Raw genomic sequence first — 18,640 nt, forward strand, 5'->3', positions numbered from 1 at the left:
CCTCCCCATTAGCCCCCTTCACTGAAGTTTCCCTTTGTTCCCTTGTCTTACGGACTTTATTTACCACCTTCCAAAACATCTTTTTATTCTCCCTAAAATTTAATGATACTCTCTCACCCCAACTCTCATTTACCCTCTTTTTCACCTCTTTCACCTTTCTCTTGACCTCCTGCCTCTTTATATATATATATATATATATATATATATATATATATATATATATATACGTCCATACACGCACATATACGTGTACACTTCAACATATTGAACTGACTCACTCCCCAGGCCTTATCATCCCAGACTTACTTTACCCTTCTCTCCAAACTCTTACATCTACCTCCCTAACCACCTCATCCATAAACGAATTAAACAACCATGGAGACATCACACACCTTTGCCGCAGACCGATCTTCACTTGGAACGAATCACTCTCCTTTGTTCCTACTCGTACACATACCTTACATCCTTGGTAAAAACGTTTCACTGCTTCTAGCAGCTTACGTCCTACACCATATATCATTAAGACCTTCCACAAAGCATCTCTATGAACCCTATCATATGCCAACTCCAGATGCATAAATGCTACTTACAAATCCATCTGTTTTTCTAAGTATTTCTCATACATACTTGAAGTCAAACACCTGATCTTCACATCGTCTACCACTAATGAAGCCAGTCTGCTCCTCCCCAGTCTCGTGCTCCGTGCATGCCTTCACCCTGTGAATCAATACCCTCCCATACAACTTCCAGGAATACTCAACAAACTTATGCTTCAGTAGTTTGAACACTCATAACTACCCCCTTTGCCTTTGTACAATGAATCTATGAATGAAAGGCGTAAGAAAATGCAAACTACTGAGGTTAAGCAATTTATTGAGAGAGGATATAGGACCTGAGATAGGTTATAGTCTTCGTAAACGTACATGCTATAATTTGGCAGTATTTGTTGATTTGTCCACTTGTTGGAGATGTATAAACGATATGACGTCTTAGGTGTTTGCCAACTTAACAGAGTGGTTGTGGTGTTCGTTAACATATCTGATCGTTGGTGGTGTTCACTTTTCTAATTCCTGGCATTGTCCGCAATCATATCTGGTAGTTAGTAGTTTTCGGTTGCTTACGAAGTCATTACCTTTCTTGTCGCTGTTAGTTTTCAGTGGTACTCCTGGTTTTTATGTGTTCACTTTTTTTTTTTTTTTCAGTCGCTAGAAGTATTCGCTGTCTCTTTTCGCTCCCGATTTTCGCTAGTCTTCTCTGTGCGCTGGCAGTATTTCCTCTTTGCTCTCCTTGCTGACTGGGATGGCTTCTCTGTCTTATTGCTGGCTGAGTTTACAATGCCACTAGTCGTTGGCAGTGTTTTCTATCTTTTCTGGTCACTGGCAGTGTTCCTTAGCTTGATTCATCTTTAGCAATTTTTCTACATTTTTTTTGAATTGCTGGGGATATTTGCCATTTTCCTTGTTTGGTGGCATGCTCACCATTTTTCCGATCTCTGGCAGTTTACTGTTTTCACTGATCGCTGTCAGTGTTGTTGGCTAACAAGACCATTATACATTTTTTTTCTCTCTCTCGCTCTGCTCGCTAGATTTTAGGATTGCTAGCAATATTTACTTTCTGTTTGATCTTTAGCAGTCTTTGCTTTTTTCTATCGTTGATGGAAGTGTTCATTATGATCGATAATTTATCTCTGGCAATGTAAGCTATCTTTTCTGGTCACTGATAGTTTGTTATCTTTTATATCGCTGTCAGTTTGCTATCTTTTCTCTTGTTATTAGCAGTCACCATCTTTGGTAGCTGTAAATTTCTGGTGGCTGACCTTTCGTTGGAAGTGTTGATTTCTCTGTTCGTTGGTAGTGTTCTCTGTCTTTTCTGGTCACTAGCAGTGTTCGCTACTTTTCCTGGTCTCTAGCAATATTTGTTAGCTTCTCTGCTTGCTGACAGGGTGCAAATAGCCCTTATGATCACTTGCTTTATTCACAGTGTTCTCTGGTTGCCGGTAGTGCTAGTAATCTTTTTTTGGTTGTAGGCAGTGTTCTCTAATTTCTCTAATCACCGGCAATGTTCTCTGTCTCCTCTGGTCGCTGGTAATTTTTGCTAGCCTTTGTAATTGCTGACAGTTTGTTGTCCTCTCTAGTCACTGATGGTTTATACTGTTTACTATGGTCAACAGTGATGTTCAACACCATCACTAGTCACTGGCAGTGTTTCGTACCTTAAGTGGTCGCTAGTGATATTCGCTGCCTTTTCTCCTTGCAGTTAATATTGTTCGCTAGCTTCCCTAATTGCTGGCAGTTTCCAGTATTCTCTTAATGTTAGTAGCATTTGCTGTCTTTCTGGTCACAAAAGTATTCGCGAGATTCTTTGATCGCTGTCAGGGTTCTCTTTCTTTCTTGGACGACAGCATATTCCCTTACCTTATCTGGTTGTGGCAACTGTCTTCTATAGTTGCTGACAGTTTTCCCAATCTTCTCTGATCGCTGGCAGCTTTCGCTTTTCTCTTGTGGATGATAATGTTCGCTACCATTGTAATTGTTGATGGTGTTTGTTATTTTCTGATCCTAATATTGTTCGCTGCCTAGTCTGGTAGCTGACAATATTTGCTATCTTCTTTAGTCGCTCATAATGTTCCTACCTCTAATCACAAAATTCGCTGACTTTCCTGGTCGCAGCCAGTGATCGCAACCTTCTCTGGTAGCTGATAGTGTTCGCTGTTTTCTCTGGTCGCTGGCGCGAGGGTTCCAATGCTACCATCGAACGTAAACAAACAAGGGTGTCCAGCAGCAGGAAGAAGTGCAGGGGGAACAACTCATTCACAAAAGTAACAAGTATGGCAGCACCTCGTCCCAGAGTCCAAGTTTTGAACCTTCCAGACGAGGAGAGTGATGAACTAAAAATTACACCCCTGTAAGATTAATTTATGCCGTTGCTTTTGACATTATTCGAGAAAAACTTTAAAAGTTTTTTTTTCTTTTAATATTAATGAAGTATTTCATGAGGAGATTTTGTCTAAATGAGAAAAGCTTAGGTAGTAAATATGTGGTTTAGTACCGCCATCATTTTAACAGGAATTTATTCGAATTTGTCGAAGAACGTCAACCTTTGCCGAGAATAAATTTAGGTAAATTGATACTTTGGTAGTGCGTTGCTATTTTGAGATGGAATAGGGCGAAAAATGGTATCACTACATATCTTACATTTCGAACTGTGTAGTTGAGAAGTGGAAGAGGGACGTTTATCACTGATTCCCCACTCGCGTCACCTAATGAGGGCAGAAACCAAGGCTGCACCCAATAGCCATTCGCATGTTATGAGAGCCATACCCTAGGCAATTGTACGACTGTAGGCACGCGAAGGTAAACTCCTCTGAATATAATACTAGATAGGGGAAGCATCTCTACTTCAGTCTCATTTTTTTGTGAATATTCAGAAATGTTTTTCCACATCCCATTATGGTTTGTCCATTTCATGATATCTTAATGCAAAAAGTGTTCATCAGTTGTGAAAATTGGTAAATCTACAATACAAGAGGTAGAATTGTAGTTTAAAGGCTAATAGCAATTCACTGACTCACTTCATAGTTTGAAATCTGGTGATAGTGTATAGTACTTAAGAATATATATTTATTGGAATTTTGTATGAAACCTGGAATTTTTGAACCAGCTCAAAATACATTGAAGCTGCAAATTTTATTATTATCTTTTAAAGATTGTCAACCAATAGACGCCTGATGGGGCAGGCTATCTTCCTAGATCCTCTTATACAGATTTAGAGAAATGCAGTGAATATCAGCATCTGTAGATTGGGTAACTGGCACCTTTACTTGCCAAAGGTTCATGTGTACAAATGTTATGAAGTATTACCTTTGTTAGTTTCGACATGATGTCAGTGGACTGAACCAGGGCAAGTGAAATGTCTGGGGTAAACCTTGGAAAGGTCAGTGGGGCCTAGTTATGGATAGCAAGCTGTGGTTCTGGTGCATTACAGATGACAACTAGAGAGTGAATGTGGCCTTTCCTCATATGTTCCTGGTGCTACCTTGCTAATACAGGAAACAACGATAAAGTACAAAAACTTTTTTTTAATATAGTCAGATGATAATAAGAATGGTGCATCCATTGGTTATGAAGTGTTGTTTTATGTGGTGAATTTGTAGATGAAGGATAAGAATTTATGTGTTGATAAATTGATGCCATGGAAATCTGAAATTATGAATTGCATATCTATGGCTGGTCTGCTTTAAAATGTTTTTCAAGTATAACCATTTTGCTATTTGATATTGATTAATTAATTCTTAGGATTCCCAGAATTAAGTATATTCAAGGATTATGTTTTGCAAAGAGTGGCAGCTCCTTTTTGATAAAAAGAGGACACTGTTGTACTGTATTTGTTAATCAGTTATTGTATTCCCTGCAGTGGCTCTGGACAGGAAGTTGGACGATCATGCCATTTCTTGGAATTCAAAGGAAAAAAGGTTTTGGTAAGTACAGTAGTTCCGTAAATCCAAGTGGTTTATCATGAATGGTTTGAAGTATATGTGCTGTCCTTCTGTAGTTGGTTAATATAAAACCTCCATTCCTTCATAATTCTTAACACACTGAATGCTGGTATGCTGTATATGTCATGGGCCAGTTCCAGCAGTTGACTGAGAGTGTTATAAATGGTCTGGGGCATTTAGAATACCAGGTGCAGTAAACAGCAGCAGCTACTGGCAACTCATAATGTTTCCATATTCTTCACCCAAATTTTTTAAAAATTCAGTTGCTCAGTATGTGCCATATGGGATAGTACATAGTTTTTGCATTGCCCTAGAAGCAAAGATAATGTTGATATATCATCTTCTTATACTTATGGGAATTATGCATGTAGATTATATGAATGATGGAACACATTACTGGTAATTATAATATGGTTGGATGGTTAGATACCTATATTTTATGACATTAGGGTGTACATATTGTATGCCTAAATACATCCCATTCCTCCCCTGCTCCCCTTACCTCCTTTGTTCTCACCTTTTTCCATTCTGTACTCAGTCTGTCCTGGTACTTCCTCACACAAGTCTCCTTCCCAAGCTCATTTACTCTTCATTTACTTCATTTACTTCATTCCAACATTCTCTCTTCTTTTCTGAAAACCTCTACAAATCTTCACCTTCGCCTCCTCAAGATAATGATCAGACATCCCTCCAGTTGCACCTCTCAGCACATTAACATCCAAAAGTCTCTCTTTCGCGCGCCTATCAATTAAAACGTAATCCAATAACACTCTCTAGCCATCTCTCCTACTTACATACGTATACTTATGTATATCTCTCTTTTTAAACCAGGTATTCCCAATCACCAGTCCTTTTTCAGCACATATTCTACAAGCTCTTCACCATTTCCATTTACAACACTGAACACCTCATGTATACCAATTATTCCCTCAACTGCCACATCACTCACCTTTGCATTCAAATCACCCATCACTATAATCCGGTCTTGCGCATCAAAACCACTAACACACTCATTCAGCTGCTCCCAAAACACTTGCCTCTCATGATCTTTCTTCTCATGCCCAGGTGCATATGCGCCAATAATCACCCTTCTCTCTCCATCAACTTTCAGTTTTACCCATATTAATCTAGAATTTACTTTCTTACATTCTACCACATACTCTCACAGCTCCTGTTTCAGGAGTAGTGCTACTCCTTCCCTTGCTCTTGTCCTCTCACTGACCCCTGACTTTACTCCCAAGACATTCCCAAACCACTCTTCCCCTTTACCCTTGAGCTTCGTTTCACTCAGAGCCAAAACATCCAGGTTCCTTTCCTCAAACATACTATCTATCTCTCCTTTTTTCGCGTCTTGGTTACATCCACACACATTTAGACACCCCAATCTGAGCCTACGAGGAGGATGAGCACTCCCCGTGTGACTTCTCCTGTTTCCCAGTTTAGAAAGTTAAAATACAAGGAGGGGAGGATTTCTGGCACCCCGCTCCCGTCCCTTTAGTCGCCTTCTACGACACGTGAGGAATGCCTGGGAAGTATTCTTTCTCCCCTATCCCCAAGGATAATGTCTCCTCAGAGCTCCTTGAAATTATATATACAAGTATTGTAAAATATATATATGTATATGTATATGTTTGTTTGAAGAATAGTGGTTCCAACTATGTTGTATGGTTGCGAGGCGTGGGCTATGGATAGAGTTGTGCGCAGGAGGATGGATTTGCTGGAAATGAGATGTTTGAGGAAAATGTGTGGTGTGAGGTGGTTTGATTGAGTAAGTAACTTAAGGGTAAGAGAGATGTGTGGAAATAAAAAGAGCGTGGTTGAGAGAGCAGAAGAGGGTGTTTTGAAATGGTTTGGGCACATGGAGAGAATGAGTGAGGAAAGATTGACCAAGAGGATATATGTGTTGGAGGTGGAGGGAACGAGGAGAAGTGGGAGACCAAATTGGAGGTGGAAAGATGGAGTGAAAAAGATTTTGTGTGATCGGGGCCTGAACCTACAGGAGGGTGAAAGGAGGGAAAGGAATAGAGTGAATTGGATCGATGTGGTATACCGGGGTTGACGTGCTGTCAGTGGATTGAATCAGGGCATGTGAAGTGTCTGGGGTAAACCATGGAAAGGTGTGTAGGTATGTATATTTGCGTGTGTGGATGTATGTATATACATGTGTATGGGGGTAGGTTGGGCCATTTCTTTCGTCTGTTTCCTTGCGCTACCTCGCAAATGCGGGAGACAGCGGCAAAAAAAGAAAAAAAAAGAAAATACCTTGGAAAGCAAAAATGGGTACGTTTGAAGGAATAGTGGTTCCAACAATGCTATATGGTTGCGAGGCGTGGACTATAGATAGAGTTGTGTGGAAGAGGGTGGATGTGTTGGAAATGAGGTGTCTGAGGACAATATGTGGTGTGAGGTGGTTTGATCGAGTAAGTAATGAAAGGGTAAGAGAGATGTGTGGTAATAAAAAGAGTGTGGTTGAGAGAGCAGAAGAGGGTGTTGTGAAATGGTTTGGTCACATGGAGAGAATGAGTGAGGAAAGATTGACAAAGAGGATATATGTGTCAGAGGTGGAGGGAGCAAGGAGAAGTGGGAGACCAAATTGGAGGTGGAAAGATGGAGTGAAAAAGATTTTGAGCGATCGAGGCCTGAACATGCAGGAGGGTGAAAAGTGTGTGAGGAATAAAGTGAATTGGAACGATGTGGCATACTGGGGTCGATGTGCTGTCAATGGATTGAACCAGGGCATGTGAAGCATCTGGGGTAAACCATGGAAAGTTTTGTGGGGCCTGGATGTGGAAAGGGAGCTGTGGTTTCGGTGCATTATACATGACAGCTAGAGACTGAGTGTGAACGAATGTGGGGGGTTGTCATTTCATGTGAGGAGGGGTGGCGATGGGAATGAATAAAGACAGCAAGTATGGATTATGTACATGTGTATATATGTATATGTCTGTGTATGTATATACATGTGTATGTGGGTGGGTTGAGCCATTCTTTCGTCTGTTTCCTTGCGCTACCCCGCTAATGCGGGAGACAGCATTTTTTAACTTTCTAAAATGGGGAAACTGAAGAAGGAGTCACGTGGGAAGTGCTCATCCTCCTCGAAGGCTCAGACTGGGGTGTCTAAATGTGTGTGGATGTAACCAAGATGTGAAAAAAGGAGAGATAGGTAGTATGTTTGAGGAAAGGAACCTGGATGTTTTGGCTCTTAGTGAAACGAAGCTCAAGGGTAAAGGGGAAGAGTGGTTTGGGAATGTCTTGGGAGTAAAGTTAGGGGTTAGTGAGAGGACAAGAGCAAGGGAAGGAGTAGCAGTACTCCTGAAACAGGAGTTGTGGGAGTATGTGATAGAATGTAAGAAAGTAAATTCTCGATTAATATGGGTAAAACTGAAAGTTGATGGAGAGAGAAGGGTGATTATTGGTGCATATGCACCTGGGCATGAGAAGAAAGATCATGAGAGGCAAGTGTTTTGGGAGCAGCTGAATGAGTGTGTTAGTGGTTTTGATGCACGAGACCCAGTTCTAGTGATGGGTGATTTGAATGCAAAGGTGAGTAATGTGGCAGTTGAGGGAATGATTGGTATACATGGGGTGTTCAGTGTTGTAAATGGAAATGGTGAGGAGCTTGTAGATTTATGTGCTGAAAAAGGACTGGTGATTGGGAATACCTGGTTTAAAAAGCGAGATATACATAAGTATACGTATGTAAGTAGGAGAGATGGCCAGAGAGCGTTATTGGAGTATGCGTTAATTGACAGGCGCGCGAAAGAGAGACTTTTGGAAGTTAATGTGCTGAGAGGTGCAACTGGAGGGATGTCTGATCATTATCTTGTGGAGGCTAAGGTGAAGATTTGTATGGGTTTTCAGAAAAGAAGAGTGAATGTTGGGGTGAAGAGGGTGGTGAGAGTAAGTGAGCTTGGGAAGGAGACTTGTGTGAGGAAGTACCAGGAGAGACTGAGTACAGAATGGAAAAAGGTGAGAACAATGGAAGTAAGGGGAGTGGGGGAGGAATAGGATATATTTAGGGAAACTGTGATAGATTGCGCAAAAGATGCTTGTGGCATGAGAAGAGTGGGAGGTGGGTTGATTAGAAAGGGTAGTGAGTGGTGGGATGAAGAAGTAAGATTATTAGTGAAAGAGAAGAGAGAGGCATTTGGACGATTTTTGCAGGGAAAAAATGCAATTGAGTGGGAGATGTATAAAAGAAAGAGACAGCAGGTCAAGAGAAAGGTGCAAGAGGTGAAAAAGAAGGCAAATGAGAATTGGGGTGAGAGAGTATCATTAAATTTTAGGGAGATGTGGGAGATGTATAAAAGAAAGAGACAGGAGGTCAAGAGAAAGGTGCAAGAGGTGAAAAAGAGGGCAAATGAGAGTTGGGGTGAGAGAGTATCATTAAATTTTAGGGAGAATAAAAAGATGTTCTGGAAGGAGGTAAATAAAGTGCGTAAGACAAGGAAGCAAATGGGAACTTCAGTGAAGCGCGCAAATGGGGAGGTGATAACAAGTAGTGGTGATGTGAGAAGGAGATGGAGTGAGTATTTTGAAGGTTTGTTGAATGTGTTTGATGATAGAGTGGCAGATATAGGGTGTTTTGGTCGAGGTGGTGTGCAAAGTGAGAGGGTTAGGGAAAATGATTTGGTAAACAGAGAAGAGGTAGTAAAAGCTTTGCGGAAGATGAAAGCCGGCAAGGCAGCAGGTTTGGATGGTATTGCAGTGGAATTTATTAAAAAAGGGGGTGACTGTATTATTGACTGGTTGGTAAGGTTATTTAATGTATGTATGACTCATGGTGAGGTGCCTGAGGATTGGCGGAATGCGTGCATAGTGCCATTGTACAAAGGCAAAGGGGATAAGAGTGAGTGCTCAAATTACAGAGGTATAAGTTTGTTGAGTATTCCTGGTAAATTATATGGGAGGGTATTGATTGAGAGAGTGAAGGCATGTACAGAGCATCAGATTGGGGAAGAGCAGTGTGGTTTCAGAAGTGGTAGAGGATGTGTGGATCAGGTGTTTGCTTTAAAGAATGTATGTGAGAAATACTTAGAAAAGCAAATGGATTTGTATGTAGCATTTATGGATCTGGAAAAGGCATATGATAGAGTTGATAGATGCTCTGTGGAAGTTCTTAAGAATATATGGTGTGGGTGGCAAGTTGTTAGAAGCAGTGAAAAGTTTTTATCGAGGATGTAAGGCATGTGTACGTGTAGGAAGAGAGGAAAGTGATTGGTTCTCAGTGAATGTAGGTTTGCGGCAGGGGTGTATGATGTCTCCATGGTTGTTTAATTTGTTTATGGATGGGGTTGTTAGGGAGGTAAATGCAAGAGTTTTGGAAAGAGGGGCAAGTATGAAGTCTGTTATGGATGAGAGAGCTTGGGAAGTGAGTCAGTTGTTGTTCGCTGATGATACAGTGCTGGTGGCTGATTCAGGTGAGAAACTGCAGAAGCTGGTGACTGAGTTTGGTAAAGTGTGTGAAAGAAGAAAGTTAAGAGTAAATGTGAATAAGAGCAAGGTTATTAGGTACAGTAGGGTTGAGGGTCAAGTCGATTGGGAGGTAAGTTTGAATGGAGCAAAACTGGAGGAAGTAAAGTGTTTTAGATATCTGGGAGTGGATCTGGCAGCGGATGGAACCATGGAAGTGGAAGTGGATCACAGGGTGGGGGAGGGGGCGAAAATCCTGGGAGCCTTGAAGAATGTGTGGAAGTCGAGAACATTATCTCGGAAAGCAAAAATGGGTATGTTTGAAGGAATAGTGGTTCCAACAATGTTGTATGGTTGCGAGGCGTGGGCTATGGATAGAGTTGTGCGCAGGAGGATGGATGTGCTGGAAATGAGATGTTTGAGGACAATGTGTGGTGTGAGGTGGTTTGATCGAGTAAGTAACGTAAGGGTAAGAGAGATGTGTGGAAATAAAAAGAGCATGGTTGAGAGAGCAGAAGAGGGTGTTTTGAAATGGTTTGGGCACATGGAGAGAATGAGTGAGGAAAGATTGACCAAGAGGATATATGTGTCGGAGGTGGAGGGAACGAGGAGAAGTGGGAGACCAAATTGGAGGTGGAAAGATGGAGTGAAAAAGATTTTGTGTGATCGGGGCCTGAACATGCAGGAGGGTGAAAGGAGGGCAAGGAATAGAGTGAATTGGATCGATGTGGTATACCGGGGTTGACGTGCTGTCAGTGGATTGAATCAGGGCATGTGAAGCGTCTGGGGTAAACCATGGAAAGCTGTGTAGGTATGTATATTTGCGTGTGTGGACGTATGTATATACATGTGTATGGGGTTAGGTTGGGCCATTTCTTTCGTCTGTTTCCTTGCGCTACCTCGCAAACGTGGGAGACAGCGACAAAGCAAAAAAAAAAAAAAAAGATGTTCTGGAAAGAGTTAAATAAAGTGCGTAAGACAAGGGAGCAAATGGGAACTTCAGTGAAGGGCGCAAATGGGGAGGTGATAACAAGTAGTGGTGATGTGAGAAGGAGATGGAGTGAGTATTTTGAAGGTTTGTTTAATGTGTTTGATGATAGAGTGGCAGATATAGGATGTTTTGGTCGAGGTGGTGTGCAAAGAGAAGAGGTAGTAAAAGCTTTGCGGAAGATGAAAGCCGGCAAGGCAGCAGGTTTGGATGGTATTGCAGTGGAATTTATTAAAAGGGGGGTGACTGTATTGTTGACTGGTTGGTAAGGTTATTTAATGTATGTATGACTCATGGTGAGGTGCCTGAGGATTGGTGGAATGCGTGCATAGTGCCATTGTACAAAGGCAAAGGGGATAAGAGTGAGTGCTCAAATTACAGAGGTATAAGTTTGTTGAGTATTCCTGGTAAATTATATGGGAGGGTATTGATTGTGAGGGTGAAGGCATGTACAGAGCATCAGATTAGGGAAGAGCAGTGTGGTTTCGGAAGTGGTAGAGGATGTGTGGATCAGGTGTTTGCTTTGAAGAATGTTTGTGAGAAATACTTAGAAAAGCAAATGGATTTGTATGTAGCATTTATGGATCTGGAGAAGGCATATGATAGAGTTGATAGAGATGCTCTGTGGAAGGTATTAAGAATATATTGTGTGGGAGGCAAGTTGTTAGAAGCAGTGAAAAGTTTTTATCGAGGATGTAAGGCATGTGTACTTGTAAGAAGAGAGGAAAGTGATTGGTTCTCAGTGAATGTAGGTTTGCGGCAGGGGTGTGTGATGTCTCCGTTGTTGTTTAATTTGTTTATGGATGGGGTTGTTAGGGAGGTGAATGCAAGAGTTTTGGAAAGAGGGGCAAGTATGAAGTCTGTTGTGGATGAGAGAGCTTGGGAAGTGAGTCAGTTGTTGTTCGCTGATGATACAGCGCTGGTGGCTGATTCATGTGAGAAACTGCAGAAGCTGGTGACTGAGTTTGGTAAAGTGTGTGAAAGAAGAAGTTAAGAGTAAATGTGAATAAGAGCAAGGTTATTAGGTACAGTAGGGTTGAGGGTCAAGTCAATTGGGAGGTAAGTTTGAATGGAGAAAAACTGGAGGAAGTAAGGTGTTTTAGATATCTGGGAGTGGATCTGGCAGCGGATGGAACCATGGAAGCGGAAGTGGATCATAGGGTGAGGGAGGGGGCGAAAATCCTGGGAGCCTTGAAGAATGTGTGGAAGTCGAGAACATTATCTCGGAAAGCAAAAATGGGTATGTTTGAAGGAACAGTGGTTCCAACAATGTTGTATGGTTGCGAGGCGTGGGCTATGGATAAAGTTGTGCGCTGGAGGATGGATGTGCTGGAAATGAGATGTTTGAGGACAATATGTGGTGTGAGGTGGTTTGATCGAGTAAGTAACGTAAGGGTAAGAGAGATGTGTGGAAATAAAAAGAGCATGATTGAGAGAGCAGAAGAGGGTGTTTTGAAATGGTTTGGGCACATGGAGAGAATGAGTGAGGAAAGATTGACCAAGAGGATATATGTGTCGGAGGTGGAGGGAACGAGGAGAAGTGGGAGACCAAATTGGAGGTGGAAAGATGGAGTGAAAAAGATTTTGTGTGATCATGGCCTGAACATGCAGGAGGGTGAAAGGAGGGCAAGGAATAGAGTGAATTGGATCGATGTGGTATACCGGGGTTGACGTGCTGTCAGTGGATTGAATCAGGGCTTGTGAAGCGTCTGGGGTAAACCATGGAAAGCTGTGTAGGTATGTATATTTGCGTGTGTGGACGTATGTATATACATGTGTATGGGGGTGGGTTGGGCCATTTCTCTCGTCTGTTTCCTTGCGCTACCTCGCAAACGCGGGAGAGAGCGGCAAAAAAAAAAAATATATATATATATATATATATTTTTTTTTATTTTTTTTATTATACTTTGTCGCTGTCTCCCGCGTTTGCGAGGTAGCGCAAGGAAACAGACGAGAGAAATAATATATATATATATTTATTATATATATATATATATATATATATATATATATATATATATATATATATATATATATATATATATATTTATTATTATTATTTTACTTTGTCGCTGTCTCCCGTGTTTGCCAGGTAGCGCAAAGAAACAGGTGAAAAAAATGGCCCAACCCACCCCCATACACATGTATATACATACATGTCCACATACGCAAATATACATACCTATACATCTCAATGTACACATATATATACACACACAGACATATACATATATACACATGTTCATAAGTCATACTGCCTGCCTTTATTTATTCCCATCACCACCTTGCCACACATGGAATAACTTCCCCCTCCCCCCTCATGTGTGCGAGGTAGCGCTAGGAAAAGACAACAAAGGCCACATTCGTTCACACTTAGTCTCTAGCTGTCATGTAATAATGCCCGTAACCAGAGCTCCCTTTCCACATCCAGGCCCCACAGAACTTTCCATGGTTTACCCCAGACGCTTCACATACCCATTGACAGCACGTCGACCCCGGTATACCACATCGATCCAATTCACTCCATTCCTTGCCCGCCTTTCACCCTCCTGCATATTCAGGCCCCGATCACTCAAAATCTTTTTCACTCCATCTTTCCACCTCCAATTTGGTCTCCCACTTCTCCTCGTTCTCTCCACCTCTGACACATATATCCTCTTGGTCAATCTTTCCTCACTCATTCTCTCCATGTGCCCAAACCATTTCAAAACGCCCTCTTCTGCTCTCTCAACCATCACTCTTATTATTTCCACACATCTCTCTTACCCTTACATTACTTACTCGATCAAACCACCTCACACCACATATTGTCCTCAAACATCTCATATATATATATATACATATACATATATTGGTGCATATGCACCTGGGCATGAGAAGAAAGATCATGAGAGGCAAGTGTTTTGGGAGCTGCTGAATGAGTGTGTTAGTGGTTTTGATGCACGAGACCGGGTTATAGTGTTGGGTGATTTGAATGCAAAGGTGAGTAATGTGGCAGTTGAGGGAATAATTGGTATACATGGGGTGTTCAGTGTTGTAAATGGAAGTGGTGAAGAGCTTGTAGATTTATGTGCTGAAAAAGGACTGATGATTGGGAATACCTGGTTTAAAAAGCGAGATATACATAAGTATACTTATGTAAGTAGGAGAGATGGCCAGAGAGTGTTATTGGATTACGTGTTAATTGACAGGCACGCGAAAGAGAGACTTTTGGATGTTAATGTGCTGAGAGATGCAACTGGAGGGATGTCTGATCATTATCTTGTGGAGGCTAAGGTGAAGATTTGTATGGGTTTCCAGAAAAGAAGAGTGAATGTTGGGGTGAATAGGGTGGTGAGAGTAAGTGAGCTTGGGAAGGAGACTTGTGTGAGGAAGTACCAGGAGAGACTGAGTATAGAATGGAAAAAGGTGAGAACAATGGAAGTAAGGGGAGTGGGGGAGGAATGGGATGTATTTAGGGAATCAGTGATGGATTGCACAAAAGATGGTTGTGGCATGAGAAGAGTGGGAGGTGGGTTGATTAGAAAGGGTAGTGAGTGGTGGGATGAAGAAGTAAGAGTATTAGTGAAAGAGAAGAGAGAGGCATTTGGACGATTTTTGCAGGGAAAAAATGAAATTGAGTGGGAGACGTATAAAAGAAAGAGACAGGAGGTCAAGAGAAAGGTGCAAGAGGTGAAAAAAAGGGCAAATGAGAGTTGGGGTGAGAGAGTATCATTAAATTTTAGGGAGAATAAAAAGATGTTCTGGAAGGAGGTAAATAAAGTGCGTAAGACAAGGGAGCAAATGGGAACTTCAGTGAAGGGCGCAAATGGGGAGGTGATAACAAGTAGTGGTGATGTGAGAAGGAGATGGAGTGAGTATTTTGAAGGTTTGTTGAATGTGTTTGATGATAGAGTGGCAGATATAGGGTGTTTTGGTCGAGGTGGTGTGCAAAGTGCGAGGGTTAGGGAAAATGATTTGGTAAACAGAGAAGAGGTAGTAAAAGCTTTGCGGAAGATGAAAGCCGGCAAGGCAGCAGGTTTGGATGATATTGCAGTGGAATTTATTAAAAAAGGGGGTGACTGTATTGTTGACTGGTTGGTAAGGTTATTTAATGTATGTATGACTCATGGTGAGGTGCCTGAGGATTGGCGGAATGCGTGCATAGTGCCATTGTAGAAAGGCAAAGGGGATAAGAGTGAGTGCTCAAATTACAGAGGTATAAGTTTGTTGAGTATTCCTGGCAAATTGTATGGGAGGGTATTGATTGAGAGGGTGAAGGCATGTACAGAGCATCAGATTGGGGAAGAGCAGTGTGGTTTCAGAAGTGGTAGAGGATGTGTGGATCAGGTGTTTGCTTTGAAGAATGTATGTGAGAAATACTTAGAAAAGCAAATGGATTTGTATGTAGCATTTATGGATGTGGAGAAGGCATATGATAGAGTTGATAGAGATGCTCTGTGGAAGGTATTAAGAATATATGGTGTGGGAGGCAAGTTGTTAGAAGCAGTGAAAAGTTTTTATCGAGGATGTAAGGCATGTGTACATGTAGGAAGAGAGGAAAGTGATTGGTTCTCAGTGAATGTAGGTTTGCGGCAGGGGTGTGTGATGTCTCCATGGTTGTTTAATTTGTTTATGGATGTGGTTGTTAGGGAGGTGAATGCCAGAGTTTTGGAAAGAGGGGCAAGGATGAAGTCTGTTGGGGATGAGAGAGCTTGGGAAGTGAGTCAGTTGTTCTTCGCTGATGATACAGCGCTGGTGGCTGATTCAGGTGAGAAACTGCAGAAGCTGGTGACTGAGTTTGGTAAAGTGTGTGAAAGAAGAAAGTTAAGAGTAAATGTGAATAAGAGCAAGGTTATTAGGTACAGTAGGGTTGAGGGTCAGGTCAATTGGGAGGTAAGTTTAAATGGAGAAAAACTGGAGGAAGTGAAGTGTTTTAGATATCTGGGAGTGGATCTGGCAGCGGATGGAAACATGGAAGCGGAAGTGGATCATAGGGTGGGGGAGGGGGCGAAAATTCTGGGAGCCTTGAAGAATGTGTGGAAGTCGAGAACATTATCTCGGAAAGCAAAAATGGGTATGTTTGAAGGAATAGTGGTTCCAACAATGTTGTATGGTTGCGAGGCGTGGACTATGGATAGAGTTGTGCACAGGAGGATGGATGTGCTGGAAATGAGATGTTTGAGGACAATGTGTGGTGTGAGGTGGTTTGATCGAGTAAGTAACGTAAGGGTAAGAGAGATGTGTGGAAATATAAAGAGCGTGGTTGAGAGAGCAGAAGAGGGTGTTTTGAAATGGTTTGGTCACATGGAGAGAATGAGTGAGGAAAGATTGACCAAGAGGATGTATGTGTCGGAGGTGGAGGGAACGAGGAGAAGAGGGAGACCAAATTGGAGGTGGAAAGATGGAGTGAAAAAGATTTTGTGTGATCGGGGCCTGAACATGCAGGAAGGTGAAAGGAGGGCAAGGAATAGAGTGAATTGGAGCGATGTGGTATACCGGGGTTGACGTGCTGTCAGTGGATTGAATCAAGGCATGTGAAGCGTCTGGGGTAAACCATGGAAAGCTGTGTAGGTATGTATATTTGCGTGTGTGGACGTATGTATATACATGTGTATGGGGGTGGGTTGGGCCATTTCTTTCGTCTGTTTCCTTGCGCTACCTCGCAAACGCAGGAGACAGCGACAAAGCAAAAAAAAAATATTTTTTATTATTATTTTGCTTTGTCGCTGTCTCCCGCGTTTGCGAGGTAGCGCAAGGAAAAAGACGAAAGAAATGGCCCAACCCACCCCCATACACATGTATATACATACATGTCCACACACGCAAATATACATACCTATACATCTCAATGTACACATATATATACACACACAGACACATACATATATACCCATGCACACAATTCACACTGTCTGCCTTTATTCATTTCCATCGCCACCTCGCCACACATGGAATACCATCCCACTCCCCCCTCATGTGTGCGAGGTAGCGCTAGGGAAAGACAACAAAGGCCCCATTCGTTCACACTCAGTCTCTAGCTGTCATGCAATAATGCCCGAAACCACAGCTCCCTTTCCACATCCAGGCCCCACACTACTTTCCATGGTTTACCCCAGACGCTTCACATGCCCTGATTCAATCCACTGACAGCACGTCAACCCGGTATACCACATCGATCCAGTTCACTCTATTCCTTGCCTGCCTTTCACCCTCCTGCATGTTCAGGCCCCGATCACTCAAAATCTTTTTCACTCCATCTTTCCACCTCCAATTTGGTCTCCCACTTCTCGTTCCCTCTACCTCCCGACACATATATCCTCTTGGTCAATCTTTCCTCACTTATTTTCTCCATGTGCCCAAACCATTTCAAAACACCCTCTTCTGCTCTCTCAACCACGCTCTTTTTATTTCCACACATCTCTCTTACCCTTACATTACTTACTCGATCAAACCACCTCACACCACACATTGTCCTCAAACATCTCATTTCCAGCACATCCACCCTCCTGCGCACAACTCTATCCATAGCCCACGTCTCGCAACCATACAACATTGTTGGAACCACTGTTCCTTCAAACATACCCATTTTTCCTTTCGGAGATAATGTTCTCGACTTCCACACATTCTTCAAGGCTCCCAGGATTTTCGCCCCCTCCCCCACCCTATGATTCACTTCCGCTTCCATGGTACCATCCCCTGCCAGATCCACTCCCAGATATCTAAAACACTTTACTTCCTCCAGTTTTTCTCCATTCAAACTTACCTCCCAATTGACTTGACCCTCAACCCTACTGTACCTAATAACCTTGCTCTTATTCACATTTACTCTTAACTTTCTTCTTTCACACACTTTACCAAACTTAGTCACCAGCTTCTGCAGTTTCTCACATGAATCAGCCACCAGCGCTGTATCATCAGCGAACAACAACTGACTCACTTCCCAAGTTCTCTCATCCACAACAGACTTCATACTTGCCCCTCTTTCCAAAACTCTTGCATTCACCTCCCTAACAACCCCATCCATAAACAAATTAAACAACCATGGAGACATCACACATCCCTGCCGCAAACCTACATTTACTGAGAACCAATCACTTTCCTCTCTTCCTGCACGTACACATGCCTTACATCCTTGATAAAAACTTTTCACTGCTTCTAACAACTTGCCTCCCACACCATATATTCTTAATACCTTCCACAGAGCATCACTATCAACTCTATCATATGCCTTCTCCAGATCCATAAATGCTACATACAAATCCATTTGCTTTTCTAAGTATTTCTCACATACATTCTTCAAAGCAAACACCTGATCCACACATCCTCTACCACTTCTGAAACCACACTGCTCTTCCCCAATCTGATGCTCTGTACATGCCTTCACCCTCTCAATCAATACCCTCCCATATAATTTACCAGGAATACTCAACAAACTTATACCTGTGTAATTTGAGCACTCACTCTTATCCCCTTTGCCTTTGTACAATGGCACTATGCATGCATTCTCCCAATCCTCAGGCACCTCACCATGAGTCATACATACATTAAATGACCTTACAAACCAGTCAACAATACAGTCACCCCCTTTTTTAATAAATTCCACTGCAATACCATCCAAACCTGCTGCCTTGCCGGCTTTCATCTTCCGCAAAGCTTTTACTACCTCTTCTCTTCTTCTATATGTATATATATATATATATATATATATATATATATATATATATATATATATTTTTTTTTTTATTTTTATTATACTTTGTCGC

The 18,640-nt window shown here is 42.0% G+C and overlaps 1 protein-coding gene across 2 annotated transcripts in view; it reads left to right on the forward strand.

The window, feature by feature from the left end:
* The first annotated feature begins 2,737 nt into the window (after positions 1 to 2,737).
* Cpsf73 (cleavage and polyadenylation specificity factor 73) overlaps positions 2,738 to 18,640 on the forward strand; it is a 116,009-nt gene continuing 100,106 nt past the window's right edge. Inside the window, exons 1-2 of one of the 2 annotated variants that reach the window (XM_071694198.1) lie at positions 2,738 to 2,904; positions 4,414 to 4,477. In XM_071694198.1, the coding sequence (XP_071550299.1) occupies positions 2,828 to 2,904; positions 4,414 to 4,477 (141 nt within the window). In that variant the 5' untranslated portion in view covers positions 2,738 to 2,827. The remainder of the gene's footprint in view (positions 2,905 to 4,413; positions 4,478 to 18,640) is intronic. The other variant, XM_071694197.1, reaches the window with a different exon arrangement.

This window comes from Panulirus ornatus, chromosome 56, assembly GCF_036320965.1.
Source record: "Panulirus ornatus isolate Po-2019 chromosome 56, ASM3632096v1, whole genome shotgun sequence".
In the NCBI taxonomy this organism is placed as follows: domain Eukaryota; kingdom Metazoa; phylum Arthropoda; class Malacostraca; order Decapoda; family Palinuridae; genus Panulirus; species Panulirus ornatus.